This window comes from Tachysurus vachellii, chromosome 8, assembly GCF_030014155.1.
Source record: "Tachysurus vachellii isolate PV-2020 chromosome 8, HZAU_Pvac_v1, whole genome shotgun sequence".
NCBI lineage: Eukaryota > Metazoa > Chordata > Actinopteri > Siluriformes > Bagridae > Tachysurus > Tachysurus vachellii.
Genome location: NC_083467.1, coordinates 1,265,001 through 1,287,256, shown reverse-complemented (window position 1 = coordinate 1,287,256; position 22,256 = coordinate 1,265,001). Strand labels below are relative to the sequence as shown.

Below are 22,256 nucleotides of genomic sequence, written 5' to 3'. Positions count from 1 at the left end.
GTTAGGATGTTGGACTACTGATAAGGTCATAAATTCGAATCCTAGAGGCCACCAAGATGCCACTGATGGGCCCCTTGATGGGGGTGGGGGGCACTAAAGATGCCAAGAGAATACAGAAGGAGCTGAGGAAGGCAACAAGACCAGAGCATCATAATTAATTAATTAATTAATTAATTGTTCCCTTGAACAAGGTTTTGTGAAGGGAGAAGTCTGGGGTGAAGCTGTTCGTTGTAAGAAAACCAACTCTGTGTGTCACTTTTTAACGAATCGTCATTTTCACACACGTGGTGAACACGCGCCCGGTTTAACGATGCCGTGGCTGGACCAGCGTGAGAGGGCGCGGTTATGAGCAGCATGAACCAATCAGAGAAATCTGGGCGGGAACTTGAGCAGAACGAACCAATCGGAGTGACCCACGACCCAATGGACGCTATTGGTCTGTGTGATGGTGAGAGAGTCAGTGGAAGTTTGGAGGACGAGAGAAAAAGAGAGAAAAACTGGATTTAGCTTCAAAATAAAGCCATAAATATCATGGTGTCACTAACAGCAGTCGTGTACAAACTAGTGAGCTGTGTGTCCTTTGTGCTTGTGCTGCTAGATCTACGATACGCAGGTAAGAAAGTGCTATAATAAATAAATAAAGCAGATAATAATAATAATAATAATAATAATAATAATAATAATAAAGTCATGAAACTGAAATGTCACCAGCTGTAAAGTGCTTAAAGATGTTATTACACCTCAATCAGATGAACTATTAGTACAAGCAAATATTTAAGAGGTTTACGGTTCAAGATCAAGAGAATTAAATAAATGACTATTTTATTTCTAATAATAATAATAATATTAAGAAGAAGAAGAATATTTACAAGCATAGTGTAGCTCATTACTGATATGGGGCTCATATATGATGTACATCATGTGTACTTTTGCACACAGGAGTGTCATGTGGCAGCGAGAAGAGCATAGAGAAGCACTTGGAGATGGGGAAGAAGCTCCTGGCTGCTGGACAGCTGGCCGACGCTCTGTCTCACTTCCACGCAGCTGTTGGTGAGTCGGTGGTCAGTGTATTCATTTCTGCGTCGTAATGTAATCGTAATGCCTGTAATTTTCTTTCCCACCCGGGTGTAGACGGTGACCCGACAAACTACATGGCCTACTACAGAAGAGCCGCCGTCTACCTGGCCATGGGAAAGTCTAAATCCGCTTTACCGGATCTAAGCAAAGTCATCGAACTTAAACCTGATTTCACATCGGTGAGTTTTGCTCCGTGACAAGACATAAGAAACGAAGATCGGAGAACAGTAACTGTATCTGTTGATCTGTCACAGGCAAGACTTCAGAGAGGAAGCTTACTACTGAAACAAGGAAAGCTCGATGAAGCTGAGCGTGATTTCAAAAAAGTGGTAAGGAACTCTGTGAGAACTCTGAGAGAACTCTGAGAGAACTTTTTGATGATTCTTTTTGAGAACTCTATGCACTCTTCTAAAGATAGTGAAGCTGCAGTGCTTTATTCCTTCTAGCTCTCTCATCTCCTTATTTCTATGTTCACATTATTATATTTACAATCTTCATGTCACAGATCACCAACTAGCCAAGTCGACTCTAACATGACGAGTCGTAGAGTCATTTTGCATTCACGAACTTTTCCTGTTGATGTATAATAAGAATATTTACAAGCATAGTGTTGTGAAATGCTCATAACTCATATGGGACTCATATATGATGTACAATACATCATGTGTACTTTTGCACACAGGAGTGTCATGTGGCAGTGTCTAATACCTAGGATTAGTATTTTTGCTTTTAGACTCGATGCCTAATTTCACCCTTGTAGCGATCTGATAAGGCTTTTGAAGCATTGGCATGTTGTCAATGTCTTAATTAGTTCCCTTTTCCAGAAAGTTACTAAACAATAAAACATGACATTATATCTGTTATGACGATCTCTGATAAAAATGGTGATGTTACATTTCGTTAAGAATCTGACTAGACATGCATTAGTGAAAATGAATGAATTTGGCTATCTTTTATTTGTCTTTTTGGTTTATTTACACCATATTTAATAAAAGGTTTTATTCCCATCTTTAAAAGCATTAAATAAGATAATAAAAGATCTTGAAATCATAAGCCACTTTATGTGAGGATACAAATATGATGTTTTTTTACTTCGATGTGCTCTGTAGCTGAAATCGAACCCCAGCAGCAGAGAGGAGCAGGAAGCACAGAGCCAGCTGAAGAAATCAGATGAAATCCAAAGATTGGTGACTGAGGCTCAGACACATTTCGATCGTAAAGACTACGGCTCAGCGGCTGGACTCCTGGACACGGTTATTGAAGTGAGTGATCCCTTAAGTGCAGTTACTGCTGGTTTAATTTCTTACCTTACCGGATGGTTGCGCCGGACGCGACACCCGAGCAATGTGTGAATAGCCTTCTGTTGTACGTTACTGTAAAGTATGAGATCTAAAGACTAAAATAACAAAACTTGATGTCGCTCATTTCAATGGGTGGTTCTGCAATAGTAATAGCACCTATAGTGTATTCATTTAATTCAGGGCTATTGTGAAGATCTCGTCTACTGATAGATTACGTCTATGGAATTATATGATTCCTGTCATCTTAGACATGCTTAGAGGATTATAATGTTGGAAATATGAACACCAGTGCACTATGTTAGTTTACTGTGTTTTTCTTAGACGTGTGTGTGGGACGTTTACTCCAGAGAGCTCCGAGCCGAGTGCTTCATTCAGCTGGGAGAGATGGGTAAAGCCATCAGTGATCTTAAAGCAGCATCCAAACTGAAGAATGACAACACACAGGCTTTCTACCAGCTCAGTACCATCTATTATAACCTTGGAGATCATGAGATGTCCCTCAAGTGAGTCACTGTGGTATGTTTTGCAGGTCTGGCGCTATTTAGCGTGACGTGGTGATCTTGTCTAACTTGTAACACTTAAAGCTGGTATTTTATTTGTGTTATCATGGCTTTCTAAAGCTCGAATGAACGTTTGGAGACTATGGAGAGATCTTCATACTGACACAACGTCTTTCTGTCCTCAGTGAAGTACGAGAGTGTTTGAAGCTGGACCCTGACCACAAGCAATGCTTCAGCCACTATAAGCAGGTGAAGAAGCTCAACAAGCAGATCATGTCAGCTGAGGAGATGATCCAGCAGCAGAGGTGTGTACTGCTAGCACAGCCCTTACTGTGAGAGGGTGATAATCATACAATAAATGGACCACGTGAAATGATTCGTCTTCTTTTTTTTTCCTCCCACACAGGTACGGAGAAGCAGCGAGTAAGTACGAGTCGGTTATGAAGACGGAGCCGAACGTGCCACAGTACACTATTCATGCCAAGGAGCGCATATGCCACTGTCTTTCTAAGGTGAGGTCACCTCTTTCCTTCTTGACCACTAGGTGATGCTGTTCACTCTGACAATTTTGCTATACAAACAAAATCTGCAGTAGATTAATATGAAAACGTTTGTTTTGTTCTTGCCACAGGATCAACAAGGTGCTAAAGCAGTGCCTGTGTGCAGTGAGGTCCTGAGCTCAGACCCACAGAACGTGAACGCTCTAAAAGACAGAGCAGAGGCCTACCTCCAAGATGAACAATACGAACACGGTAAATCTACGATGTCCCAAATCTCATCTCTGGGACGTAGCTCTTGTGTTCTGTATAATCAGTTTAACAAGATCAAGATCTGCTCGAACAGAACTCAGTAAAAAGAACGCGGCGGTGTTTATTATAGCGTCGATGCTGCGAGCTCAGAAAAGTGACGTCAGTTCAACATAGCCGTCGTGTTGTAGGACCTCAATGGAGACCTCAAGTTCTCAATTCTGACCTGATGGTGAAGAGATCAGAAGCTTAGAAATGAAAAATTCTGATATTTAGTCGGCTGCAGGAATTAATTTATTTTTTCTTGTTGGCTGTTGGTCCAGTTCTTGAGTCGATACCAAACATTACTAACAGAAATAATAAAATATCCCTCTATCCAAATAAAACAGGGACGACTTACTAAATTCTGCCTGTTTATACATCATCAAATACATACACATACGATGCACTTGACAAACACCTCCGTTAGTTTCCATTGTTTAAACCTTTTTGTAGCGGTTTGTGTACCTGAAGTCTTCCTCTGTGGGCCTTTTTACACCCGGTCACGTCACGTGTTGTCTCTGATCCGCTATCTATCTGATTTGTTAAAACTGTTCCATTTACATTAGACCACATAAACGTGTCTCGGCGAACCAGGTATCGATCCGATCTTTCTGCTCCCGCCCAAAATGCTAATATATTTGACCTCATTTCCAGGGTAATTTAAATAGAACACACTTTGGTGTGTGCGGTTTTCAGAACGCGATCAAAAAGAAGACGATTAAACTGGTTACGACGTTTATGCTACAAAAAACAGCGTTTACTGTTTGCTGCGTTTTCGCTGGCAGCAGCAGCGCGTTTTAAGACCCGACGAGACGCCTGTGTGAAAGATCACCTGAGTGACGTACTTCTGTTTGGGAGGAGTATAGAGCTGACGTATGTGGCTTGAACAACCACATTCATTTACACCTGTCCAGTTTCATCTGAAACGCGTCCCAGACCACCTCCTGAAGGGGTTTGTACTGTCGGATTTATATCCGTCTCCAAAACGTTTCAGAGGGCATTTAGACCTGGTCTTTTTACCATCGGGTAGATATCAGATCACAGAAAACACATGAAGTGACCAGGTGTAAAAAGCCCCAAAGAGAGTTTAGTTCCTAATCATCCTTAATCAAGCATCTAAGCCTTAATTAGCTGAATCAGCAGCCTTTAGTTAGAGCTGGAGCTGATGACCTGAATCCTAATCAAATCTGATCACATCTGTGCAGCCATTAAGGACTTTGAGACCGCTAAGGAGTACAGTGAGAACGACCGTCAGATAAACGAGGGCCTGGAAAGAGCACAGCGCCTCCTCAGGCAGTCCCAGAAGAAAGACTACTACAAGATACTGGGGGTCAAGAGGTGAAATTCCTAAACAGATAAACCTTTGGCTTATGACATTGATATCGTAGCGTGTCGTGTTTAATACGAGTCCTGAATTTGGGTTTGTGCGTCTCCTAGGACGGCCCAGAAGAAGGAGATCATAAAAGCCTACAGGAAGTTGGCACAGCAGTGGCACCCAGACAACTTCCAGGATCCTGAGGAGAAGAAAAAGGCTGAGAAGAAGTTCATAGACATCGCACAGGCCAAGGAAGTTCTCACTGATCCAGGTAAAGTCTCATTCTGTCAGTGTTTATGGACGGTGTGTTTCCGTAAGCTTTAGATTCATGTGACACAGTAACACAGACTATTAGGTAAAGCTTTTTATATTTTATTGTTTTAATGTTGATTTCGGTGGCTTTCACATTACACACTGCTTCAAATTTACCCATGAACAATGAATCCTCCATAATAATCATCACACTGTGTTAACTAAAGGGTTGAAGATCTAATTTACAGGTTTGCTGAGTCAGCTACCGTGATTGTCACACGCTTTAGCGTCACTGAGGAAAAAAAAATACCACCATGTAAATCTTCCTTGTCTGTTTTAGACCTCCTGTAACTAACAGGTCCAGTCGGTGTGTGGGAGAAGGTTCCAGCAGAGAAGAAGCCACGGAAAACTGCTGATCTATATATAAGGTGCAGCTATATTTCACACCTTTTATCTCTGCTCTTGTGCAGAAATGAGGAGTTCCTTTGACCAGGGAGAAGACCCCCTGGACCCTGAGAACAAGCAGGGAGGAGGAGGAGGAGGAGGCCATCACCACTTCCACAGGGCTTGGGAGAGCTTCCAGGGCTTTAATCCTTTCGGCTCCGGACCCTTTAACTTTAAATTCAACTTTAACTAATCTGGGTCATTCGGAAAGGACCGGAGCTGCGATCAGCCTGATCCGAACAGACGTTCTGAGAGAAGTGCAACCTTCTGAGCCGAATACTGCTGTGGCATGAACACATCTTGTGCTGTCGAATATTCTTGGACCCACATGGCATTGTTGTTCCTTCAGGGAACTTTAAAGTATAAGGGGTTCATTCCCAAGTGACCAAGTAGCCTAAAATTATTGTGTACATACGAGACTGCACTATTTTTCTATAAATTAAATGACGCTGCATTGTAAATACAGAAATAAAAAAGATGCCATTGTATCTTATTTAATTAACAAAAAACTCTCTGTAATTATTCAGTTTTACCGTTCGTTATCAGACGAATCCGTAAGTTGATCTTTCAATTAAATAGAATTAGTTCTATTGCTAGACCTTAGTCTTAATGTCTATAAGTCTCCATCCGTAAATCTTCACTCACTGGCTCCGCCCCTCCGTTCCCTGATTGACACTCGACAACGCCCCTAACTCCAAAGCCTAGAATCATTTTATAATAAATGACTCCATCAGCAGACAACCGACGAATAATAAACATTTTATTCCTGAGAAGATTCACGTCCGTCCACTTCCAGGCTTCAAAAACATCTCGGCGTTAATGTGACGTGTCACAAACACGTCTTTTTTTTTCAGGTTAAAGAGATTGCAAATCAAATAGAAGCACAAGAATCGTTCATGTAGTGCATAAATAAATTGTACACTTTGTGCATGTGTCCGGGTAAATTTTACAAAGTCATATTTTATAAATTAACCCCAATATTGTAAAGATTTTTGATTTCATCATTGTGAGGGACAACAAAAGTTTATAATACAAAAAAAAACCCTCGACTTTCAAGCCCCGGCCCTTCGTGTAAACATTTAACTTCTGTAACATAAGTAATTTCTGAGTGTGGAATGAATTAATAATAATAATAATAATAATAATAATTTTTAAAAATCAGACGTGAGGAATTATTAAAAGGAATGTACGTGTGCAATACAGTGCAATTTTATATACTGACCACAAGATGGTGACAAAACCTCCCTTTCTTCTCATGATACTTTCTGTTATTATTATTATTATTATTATTATATGCAGCAGAACAGACATGTAACACAAAAAAAGGTTATCAGTTGGATCATTTTGTATATTACTTTTTGACTGCACACACAATGTTGATTCCAGAAGAAAAAGTGGCTTCATCTTCATATCCGTTACAAATTACATCCTCTTTCATGTGCTGTACCTTTAAAATATAAACCCCATCCAAAGTAATTCAGAAACATCAAACTGAAATGTTTTAAAAAATGCCTTTTCATCCTTTTCCGGAGCTTTTTAATACGTCCCGCTTCAAGCTTGTAGATATCTCCGTGGGCTTATTGAAGGTTCCGGGTGAAAACGTCCATCTGTCCTTTTGTACAGGTGCTAAAGTTCATCTCGACGGTTGCCTGCAGAAACACACGAATCCCACTCTATAAATCTCTGTAATATCATCATTCTGATGCATAAGAGACATTTTGAATATCAGTCAGCAGCCAAACGTGTTCCAGAATTTGGTCATAAAAGGAACATCAGATCTGTCTCACTTGTACGCTCTGTGGTCGAAGCAGAGGACTTTGTGCTCTCTTTCTGATCCTTGACCCGTTTCAGGAGCTGCTTGATCTCGGTGTCGTATCTGGACCACTCGGGCACGATCCGCATGGCGGCACTCAGCTTCGGCTCTTTGGTCTTTGGATTATTGCACTGCGGAGACATGCCACAAAAACCTGCTTTATCAGTCGCTACATCAAAAGCACTACTCTTCAGACAGGGCATAAGGAGCCTTGTTTAATGGCTTGGCTGAATGTGCTGAAAGTGTGACTTGTAACGTGGACAAATTGGTGAAAAATTTAAATGGGTGATTTGAATCCAAGTGAACGGTGCATGTTCAATAAGCATGTTAAAAATTTGTGCATAAAACGCTATGGTACACACACAGGTTTATATAATAAATTATACAATATACAAAGCCAACTGAAAAATCTCTGGGCTTGTTTACTGCTGTACGATTGTTCATGGACCCCACAGCACACAGCACAGGTCTGGTTTCAGACTCACTGGTCTGGTTCAAGCCCCTGGACATTTACATTCATACTGTGTTTTTCATGGAGAGTTTTATATCTTCTTCTTTCGGCTTTTCCCTTCAGGGGTCGCCACAGTGAATCATCTCTCTCCACCTATCCTATCTTCTCCATCCTCAACACTTTCACCCACTAGCTTCATATCCTCATTAATTACATCCATATACCTCCTCTTTGGCCTTCCTCTTTGCCTCCTGCCTGGCAGCTCCATGTCCAACATTCTCCTACCAATATACTCACTCTCCCTCCTCTGAACATGTCCAAACCATCTTAATCTGTCCTCCCTAACTTTGTCCCCCAAACGTCCAACATGACCTGTCCCTCTGATGTACTCGTTCCTAATCCTGTCCAATCTCGTCACTCCCAAAGAGAACCTCAACATCTTCAGCTCGGCTACCTCTAGCTCTGACTCCTGTCTCTTCTTCAGTGTCACTGTCTCTAAACCGTACAGCATGGCCGGTCTCACCACGGTCCTGTACACCTTCCCCTTGATTCTCGCTGATATTTTCCTATCACACAGAACTCCTGACACCTTTCTCCAACCTGCCTGCACTCGCTTCTTTACCTCTTTCCCACTCTCTCCATTACTTGAGTTTTATATAAAGGTCTATAAAGTAGTAGAGATACTGTAGAGTATACTTTGGGTTATAAAAGCATAGCAGAGCAAAACAATGACAAATTGGAGAAATCTTTATTTTTAAAAGATTTTTAGCCTTTCAGACTAAATGCGTATATTTAATATGCACAACGTACAAAGTGTACAATGATCAAATGCTCTATATCATCACCCATTATATTTTGTCATGAATATACCCCCATTCTCACCCATGTTCTATTAAAAAATGTATAAAATTATGATGGTCATGAAAATACATCTAGACTAAAATAAATGGGTCTAAGCCTCAGGAAATAAGAGCTAATCTCCAGACTCCGGCGCTCTAATAAAAGCATGCGTTTAGGGATGTGGGGTTGTAAATGAAACTGCTATTCTCGTCTGTGTGTGTGTGTGTGTGTGTGTGTGTGTGTGTGTGTAGCTCAGATTGTGGGAGTGAGAATATCTGGCCCTTAATTAATTCAGCTCCTTCCTGCCTGATCAGATTGAAGACATTAACCAGTCTCTGCGTACGTGCAGGAATTATCCTGATGTGTTATAAGAGCTGATGATCTTTTTTAAAAGTGACCAGCATTAAACTAGTAACTAGTCTGCTGACTTTAGGTAGAATATGTAGATCAAGTCCACTGGGTTCAGACCATCCTTAAAAATATTTTGGTTTGCAGTAACAGTAAAAAAAAAAAAAAAAAGTACAATTTTGGTGATGGTGATTAAACAAATTAGCATATTGTGACGTCACTGACTGGGTCTTCAACCCGTGCCTTCGGGCTCATCATCGCAAACCTCATTGTGACGCAGGCTACTGTATATAGACCACAAACAGATTTGTTTGAACGGTGACCGCGAACATTTAGTTTACTGCAGCCGCAGCCATCGTTACCAAGAGCGAACCGTCGACTCTGACAGTGAATGAGAGGACGAGACGAAGCGAACACACAGGCCGTAGTGTGACATCGTTAACCGATAGTGTAAACATAGATGACGTCACGGGTGTTTATTTAAAAGAAAGAACGTAGCCTTCGTTTGTATGTAGGCCTGGGAAATTTATATATTTACAATATTTACTAAAATATAATTCATATTATTTTATTGCTTTTGTATTAGTTGTTTGAAGAGTAAAAAAAAAAATTGGTCGGTCTTAACGCAAATTTATAACCGGTAAGTCGGTCGGACTTAAAGAAAAAAAATTATAAAATTTGAGTCGGTCCTAAATTGACAGAGTCGGTCGGGTTACGGCAAACAAGAATATTTTTAAGGACGGCCTCATAAACATGAATCACCCAAACTGGATGGATTAGAAATAAAAAAGATAAAACTTTTTCCAGTCTAACGACGATAACCTCAGATTCCAGTTCTTGGCTGAAGGGACTGGAACCTGAGCTGTGTTGTACTTTCTGAGATGCTCGGTTTTAAAGCTGAAATGGTGTACAGTGATGCCTCGACATACGAGTTTAATTCATTCCGTGACTTTGCTCAAATCTCAAATTGCTCGTATCTCAAAACAATTCTCACCGTTTAAATGAATTGAAATCCGTTCCAGCTCGCAAAATTCCACTCCAGTTGTTTTGTTTATGTGTTTTGAATATGATAAATGTTCAGTACTGTATTTATAAATGACAAATATTGTATAAAAACATACAGTAATAAAAGAGAATGTTAAAAAAAATAAACTGGTTTTACTTCGCGGAAGATTCGCTTTCGTTCACTTACTCGCTACTGTACACTCTACTGTACACGCTACTGTACACGCTACTGTACACTCTACTGTACACGCTACTGTACACTACTGTACACGCTACTGTACACTCTAGTGTACACACTACTGTACACTCTACTGTACACTCTAGTGTACACACTACTGTACACTCTACTGTACACTCTACTGTACACACTACTGTACACGCTACGGTACACTCTACTGTACACTCTACTGTACACTCTACTGTACACACTAGTGTACACTCTACTGTACACTCCACTGTACACACTACTGTACACTCCACTGTACACTCTACTGTACACACTATTGTACACACTACTGTACACTCTACTGTACACTCTACTGTACACTCTAGTGTACACACTACTGTACACTCTACTATACACACTACTGTACACTCTACTGTACACTCTACTGTACACACTAGTGTACACTCTACTGTACACTCTACTATACACACTACTATACACACTACTGTACACACTACTGTACACACTACTGTACACACTACTGTACACTTTACTGTACACTCTTAATGCTACTTTACACTTAAATGGAACTTACCTAAACTTCACTAAAATTAACGAACTTAAATCAAGCATCACGTTAGTTCTGGCAGGTCACGTCGTCAAGTGTGCATCAGCTGTTAATCAGCTGTCCACGACGCGCACCAATCCGGTTACGACCTCCATATTACCGAACATTTAAATTCCCATTCATAAAGCTGCTCTAGCGCTTCACTGCTTCTGCGATCTAAACTCCCTCCTCCAACCCCGACTCCACCGAGCCGGAACCCGTGTTTGTTGTACCAGTTTACTTCATAAATCTCCACATATTTTTCTCTCTCTCATTATTTCATTATTTATTTATCTGTTCATTCATTTATTACTTTCCAAAAACGCATAAGCGAGCAAATCTAATACTACGCATGATTAGTAGTTCTGTTATATGGGGGGGTTTATTCTATTTTCTAGTCGCTGCTCTCCGCGCTCTGACCACGCATGCGCACGGACGGGCGCGTGGATTCTTGCCCAGAACAGAACCAGACCACCAACACTAACTGTATGCAGATCATCTAATTCTCTTTTGATAAAGTGGTCCTGACTGAACTGAAATTCTCTTAACTGAACTTAATTTCTGTTTTCTTTACATTAATTTTGCTTAATTTTCTTCATCGCTTTTCTCTTCACTTGTTTTTGCTTTTTTGTCACTCTTTCCTCACTAACATCTGCCGGTCGTTTTAATAAAAACCTGACCGGTCGGAATATCAGATGCGGTGTAGTCGCACAAGTTAAAATTTTTTAACGGATCCGAAAATTACGGATCCTCAGATGGTCGTCACCTCACGCAGCGCTTTTGTGACTCTCCATAGGAAACGAATGACTTCCTGTTTGTCGGCCGTCGTTTGTCGTGTGCAGTGGAAAGGCGGCTTTAACCGAGTCAGACGCGTGAAGCTGAGGCGGGAAACAGAGCACACGTGGTTGTTGGGGATCTTTGTTTCGGCGGCGGCGGCTCGGATGCTCGTATCTCAAAAATTTGCTCGTATATCAAGACAAAAATTTGGTCGAATCACAGCTCGTATCTCAAAAAATTCGTGTGTCAGAGCACTCGTATCTCGAGGCATCACTGTAATGTTTTTCACACCATTGTAGAAGAACTCTAGACACTGTTGTGTGTGAAATATCCCAATAGATCAGCAGTTAATAACAACCACACCACAGTGAGTCACAGACTTTTTCCCCCATTCTGATATTTGATGTAAACATCATTAAGTAATAAACTGCAGGAATGTGTTCCTAATAAAATGGACTGTGAGAGCTGATGTACACAAATGGAACAAAAAGTTGTGCATTTATTTTTCTTTACTTTAAAACTTTAAAACTGGCAGTGTGCTAAACTGAAGTTCTTGCTTCTCTGTCACGGTAATTATATCAACACAAAAAGTGAGAAATAAAGCTGCTAGCTGTCGTTTTTCACTCTGCTCCGGTGCAACAGTTTCGGTGGTGTATCCAAGTCACTAAAGTAAATGGCTCTCAAACTAAGAACAGAGAGGAAATCACATCCAAGTGTGTAGAAGAATCCAAGTATGGACTTAGTCATATCATTTCCTCTATAGTGTTTGTAGGTAAATTGCAGGTCTGAAATGAAGCTTTAGAAGCACAGAGAGATGCTGGAGTAAAAACAAAAGTAATGTAGTTTGCAGCTTGCAGACCTAAACTTCAGGATGATTTAGTGACAGAATCTGGAATAAATAGTTTTTATGTTAGCTGCATGGCGGAGAACCTGGAGGAAAACCTAGAGGAAAACCTGGAGGTAAACATGGAGGAAAGCAAAGAGAACATGGAGGGGAACACGAAGAGAAAAAATGTTGGAAAAAATGGATTAGAAGATGTTGGAGAACATGGTGGAGAACATGTTGGAGAGCATGTAGGAGAACCTGGAGGAGAACATGAAGGAGAAACCTGGAGGAACAACATAGAGGAAAGCAAAGAGAACACAGAGGGGAACATAGATGGAAAAAATGGAGGAAAACATGGATTAGAAGATGTTGGAGAACCTGGTGGAGAACATGTTGGAGAGCATGGAGGAGAACCTGGAGGAGAACATGAAGGAGAAACCTGGAGGAAAAACATGGAGGTAAACATGGAGGAAAGCAAAAAAAAACACGGAGGGGAACATAGAGGGAAAAAATGGAGGAAAACATGGATTAGAAGATGGAGAACATGGTGGAGAACATGTTGGAGAGCATGGAGGAGAGCATGGAGGAGAACCTGGAGGAGAATCCTGGAGGAAAGCAAAGAGAACATGGAGGGGAAAAAATGGATTAGAAGATGTTGAAAAACATGGTGGAGAGCATGGAGGAGAACATCTCTTCATTTTTGATTGTTTTAAAGAGTAATTAGTGCATGTTATCCAAACCAACTAAGATGCAAATAATGTAATAACAGTTTTGGAGATGAATCCATAGTGATGGAATAGTAAGTCTGTGACGGAGGTACATACCAGGTCGATCGTCTTAGCGCTGACCTTGGAGGCATCATCACACCAAGTTTCACACCACAGCCAGTCTTGAGGTAACGACTTAATGGCCACTTGATGGATCATGTTGTTCGGGAGGTCCTATCAGGAGAAGACAGACACAGACACCGATGATTTAATAATGAAAGGAACCTCAAACCTGTTTAGAATGAAGATGTGGATCTTAAGATTTCATATTCAGACCTGGTCCAGATTGGAAAGGCTGTTTGGATCTTGGCTTAAAGCTTGGTACTGTCCTCGGAGACGATCTCCTGCTGCGATCTTCCTGAACTTCTTTAGGTCCACCACGTACAGTGCACTGGAGTGAGACATAAACACATTAGCAGGTCAACACGATGTGGCACAATTATAACCAGCACACTACGAAGTCGTCTACTCAACCTGATGTGGTACTTCCTGTGACCCAGATGGGACGCCCAGTAACCAGTCTTCCAGAATCGGTAACCGTCCATTTCACGACGGCTGTCACAGAACGGCGTGTATCCGTACGGAGCTCCGTCCAAGTCCAAGTCCCTCAGCTCTTTCAGATCGGACCTGACGATCTGATTACAAGAATCCTGTAAGTCCTCATGGACAAACAGCACAGGATGCAGAAGGCACATGCAGATCTATGCGAGTGAGTGACTTTAGAGTGATTTTTACCTGATCGGCGTCCACAAAGATGATCTTATCTACTGCTAGAGGGAAAAGAACATCCAGGAAAAGGATCTTGTAGCCCCAGATGATGCGCTGTTTCTCTGTCTGCTGATGCAACCAGCGTGGCCACTTATACTGCACCAGTTCATACTGGAAACCATAAGCTTCAGCCATGTGGGGAATGGACTCCTACACACACACACACACACACACACACACCACACACAAACACACACACCACACAAAAACACACAAACACACACACACACACCACACACAAACACACACACCACACAAAAACACACAAACACACACCACACACAAACACACACCACAAACAAACACACACACAAACACACACACCACACAAAAACACACACACACACACACACCACACAAAAACACACACACAAACACACACACACACCACACATAAACACACAAACACACACACACCACACACAAACACATATACACACACAAACACACACACCACACAAAAACACACACACACAAACACACAACCAAACACACAAACACACACAACCCAAAAACACACACACACACAAACACCACAGACACCACACAAAAACACACAAACACACACACACATATACACACACAAACACACACACCACACAAAAACACACACACACAAACACACAACCAAACACACAAACACACACACACAACCCAAAAACACACACACACAAACACCACAGACACCACACAAAAACACAAACACACACAATACACACAAACACACACACACAGATTACATTGATGGGCAGAGGACCAACTATTGTCTCCTAGCAACACACTTCACATTAAATTAAATATTAAATTAAATATTAAATAATTCATCATATGCAACTACTGATTTGGTGTCAAAACCTTAACTGGAGCTTCAATCAGTTTGTATTTGTTGCTCAGAAACTTTTTGCTTTCTCACTAATCATAAAACACCAAACCAACACAAATAACCTTTTAAACTAATTCAGTTTTACTTCATGAGATTTAAGCTCACTGTCCACTTTATTAAAAACATCTGTGGTGCATCACAACGCAAAACATCATCGTATGACGGCTTCATTGTCAGAATGGGAATGAATCTGTGGCTTGGATGTTCACAGCAGATGAGCTGGTTTGAGTATTAAAGAAACTGATGATCTTCTGGGATTTTCACACATGTGTCTAAAATGGTGTGAAAAGAACCATCAGGAAGGATTTCGTAACTCGTATCATCACTCTTGATGAGTGAGAAGAAAAACATCTCAACATGCATAACAAAGAACCTTGAGAATTAAAGATCAGGTTCCACTCCTGTGAGCCAAGAACAAGTATCTGAGGCTAACATGGTCTTCAACTGTTGTAGCTGGTGGTAGGTGGCAAAGGGATCAGAAGGTCACTAGTTCAAATCCCAGGTCCACCAAGCTGCCACTGCTGGGCCACTGAGGAAGGCCCTTAATGGCTCAGCTGTATAAAATGAGCTAAAAATGTAAGTCTCTCTGGATAAGGACATTCTGATCTATGTGCAATGCAGAGATTGGACCTGTGCAATTATCAGATCAGAAGCTTGTTTCGGACAGAATGTTTGAGGCACACAGAGATTTTCACCTTAAACGAGGGAGAGAGGTAGTTTTTCAGGAACCAAAACTTGACGGGAGTTTTGGTGTGTTGGAGGACAGACAGCATCATTATTCTGCAAAACAAAAAGAACAGGATGTAAGAAGGTGATAGATAAAAGCTGCAGAACAGTGTGTGTGTGTGTGTGTGTGTGTCTGTGTGTGTGTGTGTGCGTGTCTGTGTGTGTCCGTGTGTGTGTGTCCGTGTGTGTGTGTCCGTGTGTGTGTGTGTCCGTGTGTGTGTGTGTCCGTGTGTGTGTGTCCATGTGTGTCTGTCCGTGTGTGTGTGTGTGTCCGTGTGTGTGTGTCCGTGTGTCTCTGTGTGTGTGTGTGTTCGTGTGTGTGTGTTCGTGTGTGTGTGTCTGTGTGTGTGTGTTCACTACCTCAAAAAGCGCTCATACAGATGTCCAGACGCCACCGAAAAGATATTGAGCACATCCTCCTTCTTTGTATCTCCTTCTTCTGCACTGGAGCCACCTGTTAAACTGCAAAACAGACAAATCCACACAACAGACGTGTCCTGTAAAGAACATACGATCACAGAATTAATCAGAATCAACAAGCTTTGTGTGTATTTCCGTCTGAGTAACGTTTAGAGCCGGCGTGGACTACTGTATGGAGCCATGGAACCGTTCCATACAGCACGCACAAATAAACTGTGATTGTGCACTTGTGTAGAAGAAGCTCTGTGATTTTACACATTAAATAGTCACTTGGCCCGGAAAGCAAAGATGCTTGAGATCGTTCTGAACTGTGGAGCATTAAAAAACTCCCCGAACCATCGTGTGTATCAAAACTCATATATTACTGAATGCTTAGTGAGAAACATTCAAAAGATTGACAGCTCTGTGTGTGGAAACACCTTGGTGATGAGAGAGGGAAGACCTCAACATCTAAGATCGTGTAGAATTATTTTGGTTTAGAGAACCTCACCTCTTCCCACTGCCACACGCGCGTCGTGGAAACTAACGACATCATCGTCGGCTAAAATCGTCACACATGTGGGTTACTTTACTTCCTGAACATGTGCAGTTGTGTTCACATTCATAGGAGTTCCGATGCGACTAAACTCACACCACTCTCAGGTTCAGAACCACCCTCTGCCTCTCAGGTCATGAAAGTACGGTGACCCATACTCAGAATTCGTTCTCTGCATTTAACCCATCCAAAGTGCACACACACACACAGCAGTGAACACACACACACACCGTGAACACACACCCGGAGCAGTGGGCAGACATTTATGCTGCGGCGCCCGGGGAGCAGTTGGGGGGGTTCGGTGCCTTGCTCAAGGGCACATCAGTCGTGGTTATTGCCGGGCCGAGACTCGAACCCACAACCTTAGGGTTAGGAGTCAAACTCTCTAACCATTTGGCCACGCTAGCATGAAAGACATTTTACATGAAAGAAATTAAACAGTAAGCAAATCAATCAGATCAATATTTCCAAGCACCGGAAAGTGACGGTGATGTAAAATGGTGGATGAATAAGTGGAGCGTTTAGAAAAGGAAGATGAGGCTGTTGCAACTTGAAACTTTCTAGTTGGTAAACATGAGGTGCCGGAGATCTTGCTTCATGTCTTCTGATGAAACCTGAACTATAACTGTGTCCTGTTTAGTCTGTGATCTCCTCTCTGAATCTCCTCTCTGTGATCTCCTCTCTGTATCTCCTCTCTGTATCTCCTCTCTGTATCTCCTCTCTGTATCTCCTCTCTGTGATCTCCTCTCTGTGATCTCCTCTCTGTGATCTCCTCTCTGTATCTCCTCTCTGTATCTCCTCTCTGTATCTCCTCTCTGTATCTCCTCTCTGTATCTCCTCTCTGTAACAAACATGAACCCAAATGGCGATTTGTGAGAGCCGGTGTGAGGTATGTTACGGATTTAAAGTTTTGGCTCCCTACCTTTTCTCCAAAGTACTCCACACACTTGACACAGACAGCAGTGAAGAGACAGATTACAAAATTAACACTTAACACAGCATAGTGTCAATGCACATACACACATGCACATACACACGTGATATTACAGAGGAAACAGTGACTGTGACGTTTTCCCGGGGGGGGGTGAGCGAGGCAGCAGCGCACAGAGCCATAAAGACATTAATAAGCTTTCATCGTTCGTGTGTCCAAGTTAGAGTATCTATAAATCTCTGCACTGCACTGAATGAATACACAACACACACACACAACACACACACACACACACTCTAGGTTTGATGTACCTGGTAATCGAGTCCCACAGGCCTGTACTTTCTGTAGATTCACTCAGAAGATCTTCACTGAATTTGTCCGGCTTTTTCTGAACCTTCATTCAGAAGTAAACAGATCGCTTATGAAACATTACGAAAGGCTTTAATGTGAATGGACATAAAGACATAAATATTACTGTACGGTTAATTTCTTCGTTATCAAAGCGGAAAAACTTGAAGCGAGATAAAAAAAAAACGGCAGTCAGTGCAATATGGCAGGAATCTGAATCAGTTTTACTGAATCACGCAGATTTTCGTGCTGAATAATTCAGTATTTCTCTTGACACACGATCACGAGATCATACACAAACACTCACTCTGACTTTGATGATCTTGCTGTGAAAGCTGTTGAGCATCACTATAACGTCTCCAGCGTCTGCAGGTGAGTCCGTTCCATCGTGTCTAACGTAACGGGATCAAGACAAACAAACAAACAAGTAAACGTGTTATTAGCGTAAAACATTAGAAGTGATCACATCATGCTGCAGTGTCACGTTACTGTTTTTGTGCGTTTGCCGACTTCACACACATAACACATAACAATTTCTCCACCAGGACATGAAAGTGAATGAGGTTAAGCAGCTCAGTGGTTATGATGTCACTGCTGGGCCCTTGAACAAGGCCCTTAACAGACCCACAACTGTTCAGCTGAATAAATCAGATGAACGTAAGATGCTCTGCGGTCGTCACTACATCCCTGCACCTCTACATACATATTGTTTGGGTCAGTAATTACATTTTTATTAACAGGTTTAATAAGATGAACAGATCAAACAAACCACTTTGTGACTTAATTCTGTCCTAAACATTGGGTTACTAATTTTTCATTTAAACATTAGTCTGGTGGATACAGGGCAAAACTAGAGAAGTGAGAGAGAGTGAACGAGTGAGAGAACGAGTGAGAGAACGAGTGAATGAGTGAGAGAGTGAACGAGTGAGTGAGTGAGGGAGTGAACGAATGGGTGAATGAGTGAGGGAGTGAGAGAGTGAACGAGTGAGAGAGTGAATGATTGAGAGAGTGAACGAGTGAGTGAACAAGTGAGTGAACACATGAGTGAGTGAACAGGTGAGTGAGTGAACAAGTGAGAGAGTGAACAAGTGAACAAAAAAGTGAATGAGTGAGTGAACGAGTAAGTGAGTGAACGTGTGAATGAACGAACGAGTGAGTGAATGAGTGAGAGAGTGAACAAGTAAGTGAACAGGTGAGTGAGTGAACAAGTGAGAGAGTGAACGAGTAAGTGAGTGAGCGAGTGAACAAATAAGTGAATGAGTAAGTGAACGAGTGAGTGAGTGAACGATTAAGTGAGTGAACGAGTGAGTGAACGAGTAAGTGAACCAGTGAGTGAGTGAACGCGTGAGTGAGTGAAAGGGTGAGTGAGTGAACGATTGAACAAATAAGTGAATGAGTGAGTGAGTGAACGAGTAAGTGAACGAGAGAGTGAGTGAATGAGTAAGTGAGTGAATGAGTACGTGAACGAGTGAGAGAGTGAATGAGTAAGTGAGTGAATGAGTAAGTGAACGAGTGAGAGAGTGACTGAATGCACTAAAAGTGTTTCTCCGTCTCAAACTGTTACAGAAAAGAAGGACAATTCCTTTGATTCGATGTGATTTCAGAGCTCAGCTCAGCCTCCAAAGAACCACCTCAAGCCAAAAGGGAGAGGAAAAAAATCCCTAACTGCCCTAAATTTACCCTCCATCTACAAATTGCCAGGCGTTAATATAAAAGCCGTACATTCACTTTCGGATGAAGCAGAACTCCAGTAGTTTTAGGTGTTTGTACACACATTAGTTCCCAGTATCCGTGAACATCCATCACAGACACAGCCTCCGTGGTGCCATTATATAATTCATTAAGAGGAATAAACCTCCATTTAGAGCCACATAATGGGATTCTTTCTTCCAAGATAAAACTCTACTCACGCTTGGATCTGATAAATGTCTTCAGAACGTCCTTTACGCAACCTCAGGATCCAGGCACCAGGGTTAGCCTTCAGCTGGAAGTATCCCTGAGAGACACATTAGAGAGAGCATAAAGAAGACATACGAATTAATAAGAGATGCATGAAAGCGTGTCATTACCTCACACATCAGAGCAAATGAAGGGTTTTCGGCATTTAATATTATATGTTATTAAATTAAGCTGATGTCTTAGATACAGTCATTCATTCATTCATTCATCTTCTACCGCTTATCCGAACTACCTCGGGTCACGGGGAGCCTGTGCCTATCTCAGGCATCATCGGGCATCAAGGCAGGATACACCCTGGACGGAGTGCCAACCCATCACAGGGCACACACACACACTCTCATTCACTCTCACAATCACACACTACGGACGATTTTCCAGAGATGCCAATCAACCTACCATGCATGTCTTTGGACCGGGGGAGGAAACCGGAGTACCCGGAGGAAACCCCCGAGGCACGGGGAGAACATGCAAACTCCACACACACATGGAGGAGGCGGGAATCGAACCCCCGACCCTGGAGGTGTGAGGCGAACGTGCTAACCACTAAGCCACCGTGCCCCCCCGTCTTAGATACATAAAAAAATGAAGAAAAAAATGCAGGATCTTCTCTCTCTGTCATATACAAGTCTAATTTACAGGTAAAATGAAGCACTGATTCAGTCTGATTTGGGAAACCAATCCAACCCCACAAACCTTTAGCATCCCTACGTTTGTTCTTACCAGGTTGGCCATGACGATGGTGTCGTGCATGAGCGGCTTCTGCTTCATGCCGAGCGTAAACTGCAGTCCACGTGGAGGCTGACCTGTGGACAGGTCGAAACAATGACCCTCCAGCAGCAGATACTCCAGTTCATACTCTGCTTTTACGACACCTCTGACCTGAGAGCACAACACCATCAGACTAGAGAAGTTCACATGGACATCAGTTTCAAAACCGCTCGATGACCTAAAAGCTTTGCCAAGTTTAACAAGGAACACGGACGTTTTTTTTTTTACGAGTACCTCTTGTAGGTGAATGTTGTCCAGGTCATATGGGCTCTGGACCGCTTCCACCATCCAGCTCTCAGGTGTGATCATGTTCAGCGTAAGCAGCGGGGACTCCGGGATCTCGGTGAAGCGAGCCGTCGGCCCTGGAGACAGGGTGTCGTTCCCGAAGAAAGCCAAATCAGCTTCCATAACAAAACGATAGAAGCTGCCACAGACATGGAGAATTGTTTTTATATCATCATACAGACAGAGTTCACAAGTTTACAGTCTATATAAAACACTACATACTGTCCAGATGAACATAATATTGTGTTTAAGCAAAATAAAATGTGCAATTAAATGTGAAAAACTGGATCTGACTGGCGTTAACTTGAAAATAATAAAATCACACGTTTTTTGATCAGACAAATGTAACGAGTTATCACAAATCAGAAGGCTGAACGTTCATATGAGGCCAATATAGCAATAACAATCCAAATAAAATCTGTTTTGCAGGCTTCATTATGCAGGTCTTGATTATTGCATCAGTGCTGAGTCACTCTGTCATTACCAGTCAGGTTTTTATACTGACAGGACCTACCTAAAGAAGGCTCTGTATTTTTAAGTCGTAATGAAACAAAATGATTTTAATGAAGTTGTGGCTTAAAAAGTGTGTGTGTGCGTGCGTGTATGTGCATATGCTTGTGTGTGTGTGTGTGTGTGTGTGTGGACACAAGAGAATACAGTTCTGTCTCTCACCTCTTCAGGGGCATCTCTGACAGCTTGGCTCTGCAGTTCATGAATAACTGAACCTTCACATTTACCACCTCACCAAGCACCTGCAGGGGGCGAGCGCACACACACACACACACACAAGCATATGCACATACACGCACACACACAAGCATATGCACATACATGCACACACACACATACACACACAGGCACGCACATACACACAAATACACACACAAGCACACACACACACAGGCACATACACACACACACAGGCACGCACATACACACAAATACACACACACATAGGCACAAACACACACACACAGGCACACAAATACACACACACACAAACAAACACACACACACGGCCACACACACACACACACACATGCACACACGCGCACACACACACACACACACGATCAGTACTCACATTGCACAGAAGGAGGCAACATTCTCTCCCAACACACACACAGTTAACAACAGCACTTACAATCAATAACGGGGCCAACTTCTGAGCCTCCCTCGTCAGCGGATCCACAATCGCAACCACATCAAAAAACACCTCATCTTCCCGTGGAGAAAGGTGCAAAACACTACAAGCATGGGGAAAAAAATCAAGGCATATTGTTCATTCGAACAAAGCAACTGAAATTTTGGCACCTAGTTTTCGATTCAACGTGTCTAGAATCAATAAGGAAAGAA

General features: G+C 42.1%; 2 protein-coding genes across 5 annotated transcripts in view; one reads left to right on the top strand and one right to left on the bottom strand.

The window, feature by feature from the left end:
* The first annotated feature begins 342 nt into the window (after positions 1 to 342).
* On the top strand, positions 343 to 6,298 carry dnajc3a (DnaJ (Hsp40) homolog, subfamily C, member 3a). Its single transcript, XM_060875682.1, has 12 exons — positions 343 to 613; positions 940 to 1,050; positions 1,132 to 1,256; positions 1,332 to 1,406; positions 2,187 to 2,339; positions 2,700 to 2,881; positions 3,064 to 3,183; positions 3,285 to 3,390; positions 3,510 to 3,630; positions 4,872 to 5,004; positions 5,104 to 5,252; positions 5,704 to 6,298. Exons 1-12 carry the CDS (start codon positions 532 to 534, stop codon positions 5,868 to 5,870), a joined length of 1,524 nt encoding a protein of 507 aa, XP_060731665.1. The 5' UTR covers positions 343 to 531; the 3' UTR covers positions 5,871 to 6,298.
* Positions 6,299 to 6,420: 122 nt separating this feature from the next.
* uggt2 (UDP-glucose glycoprotein glucosyltransferase 2) overlaps positions 6,421 to 22,256 on the bottom strand; it is a 38,141-nt gene continuing 22,305 nt past the window's right edge. Inside the window, exons 26-40 of one of the 4 annotated variants that reach the window (XM_060875677.1) lie at positions 22,045 to 22,147; positions 21,573 to 21,652; positions 20,850 to 21,039; positions 20,568 to 20,726; positions 19,799 to 19,884; positions 18,196 to 18,280; positions 17,852 to 17,934; positions 16,015 to 16,116; positions 15,624 to 15,708; positions 14,013 to 14,195; positions 13,752 to 13,912; positions 13,554 to 13,668; positions 13,335 to 13,451; positions 7,465 to 7,621; positions 6,421 to 7,326 (exon numbers count right to left, since the gene is read on the bottom strand). In XM_060875677.1, coding sequence (XP_060731660.1) covers positions 7,304 to 7,326; positions 7,465 to 7,621; positions 13,335 to 13,451; positions 13,554 to 13,668; positions 13,752 to 13,912; positions 14,013 to 14,195; positions 15,624 to 15,708; positions 16,015 to 16,116; positions 17,852 to 17,934; positions 18,196 to 18,280; positions 19,799 to 19,884; positions 20,568 to 20,726; positions 20,850 to 21,039; positions 21,573 to 21,652; positions 22,045 to 22,147 — 1,729 coding nt within the window. In that variant the 3' untranslated portion in view covers positions 6,421 to 7,303. Of the gene's footprint in view, positions 7,327 to 7,464; positions 7,622 to 13,334; positions 13,452 to 13,553; positions 13,669 to 13,751; positions 13,913 to 14,012; positions 14,196 to 15,623; positions 15,709 to 16,014; positions 16,117 to 17,016; positions 17,451 to 17,851; positions 17,935 to 18,195; positions 18,281 to 19,798; positions 19,885 to 20,567; positions 20,727 to 20,849; positions 21,040 to 21,572; positions 21,653 to 22,044; positions 22,148 to 22,256 lie in introns of those variants that run through there. The other 3 variants (XM_060875680.1, XM_060875679.1, XM_060875678.1) reach the window with 3 other exon arrangements.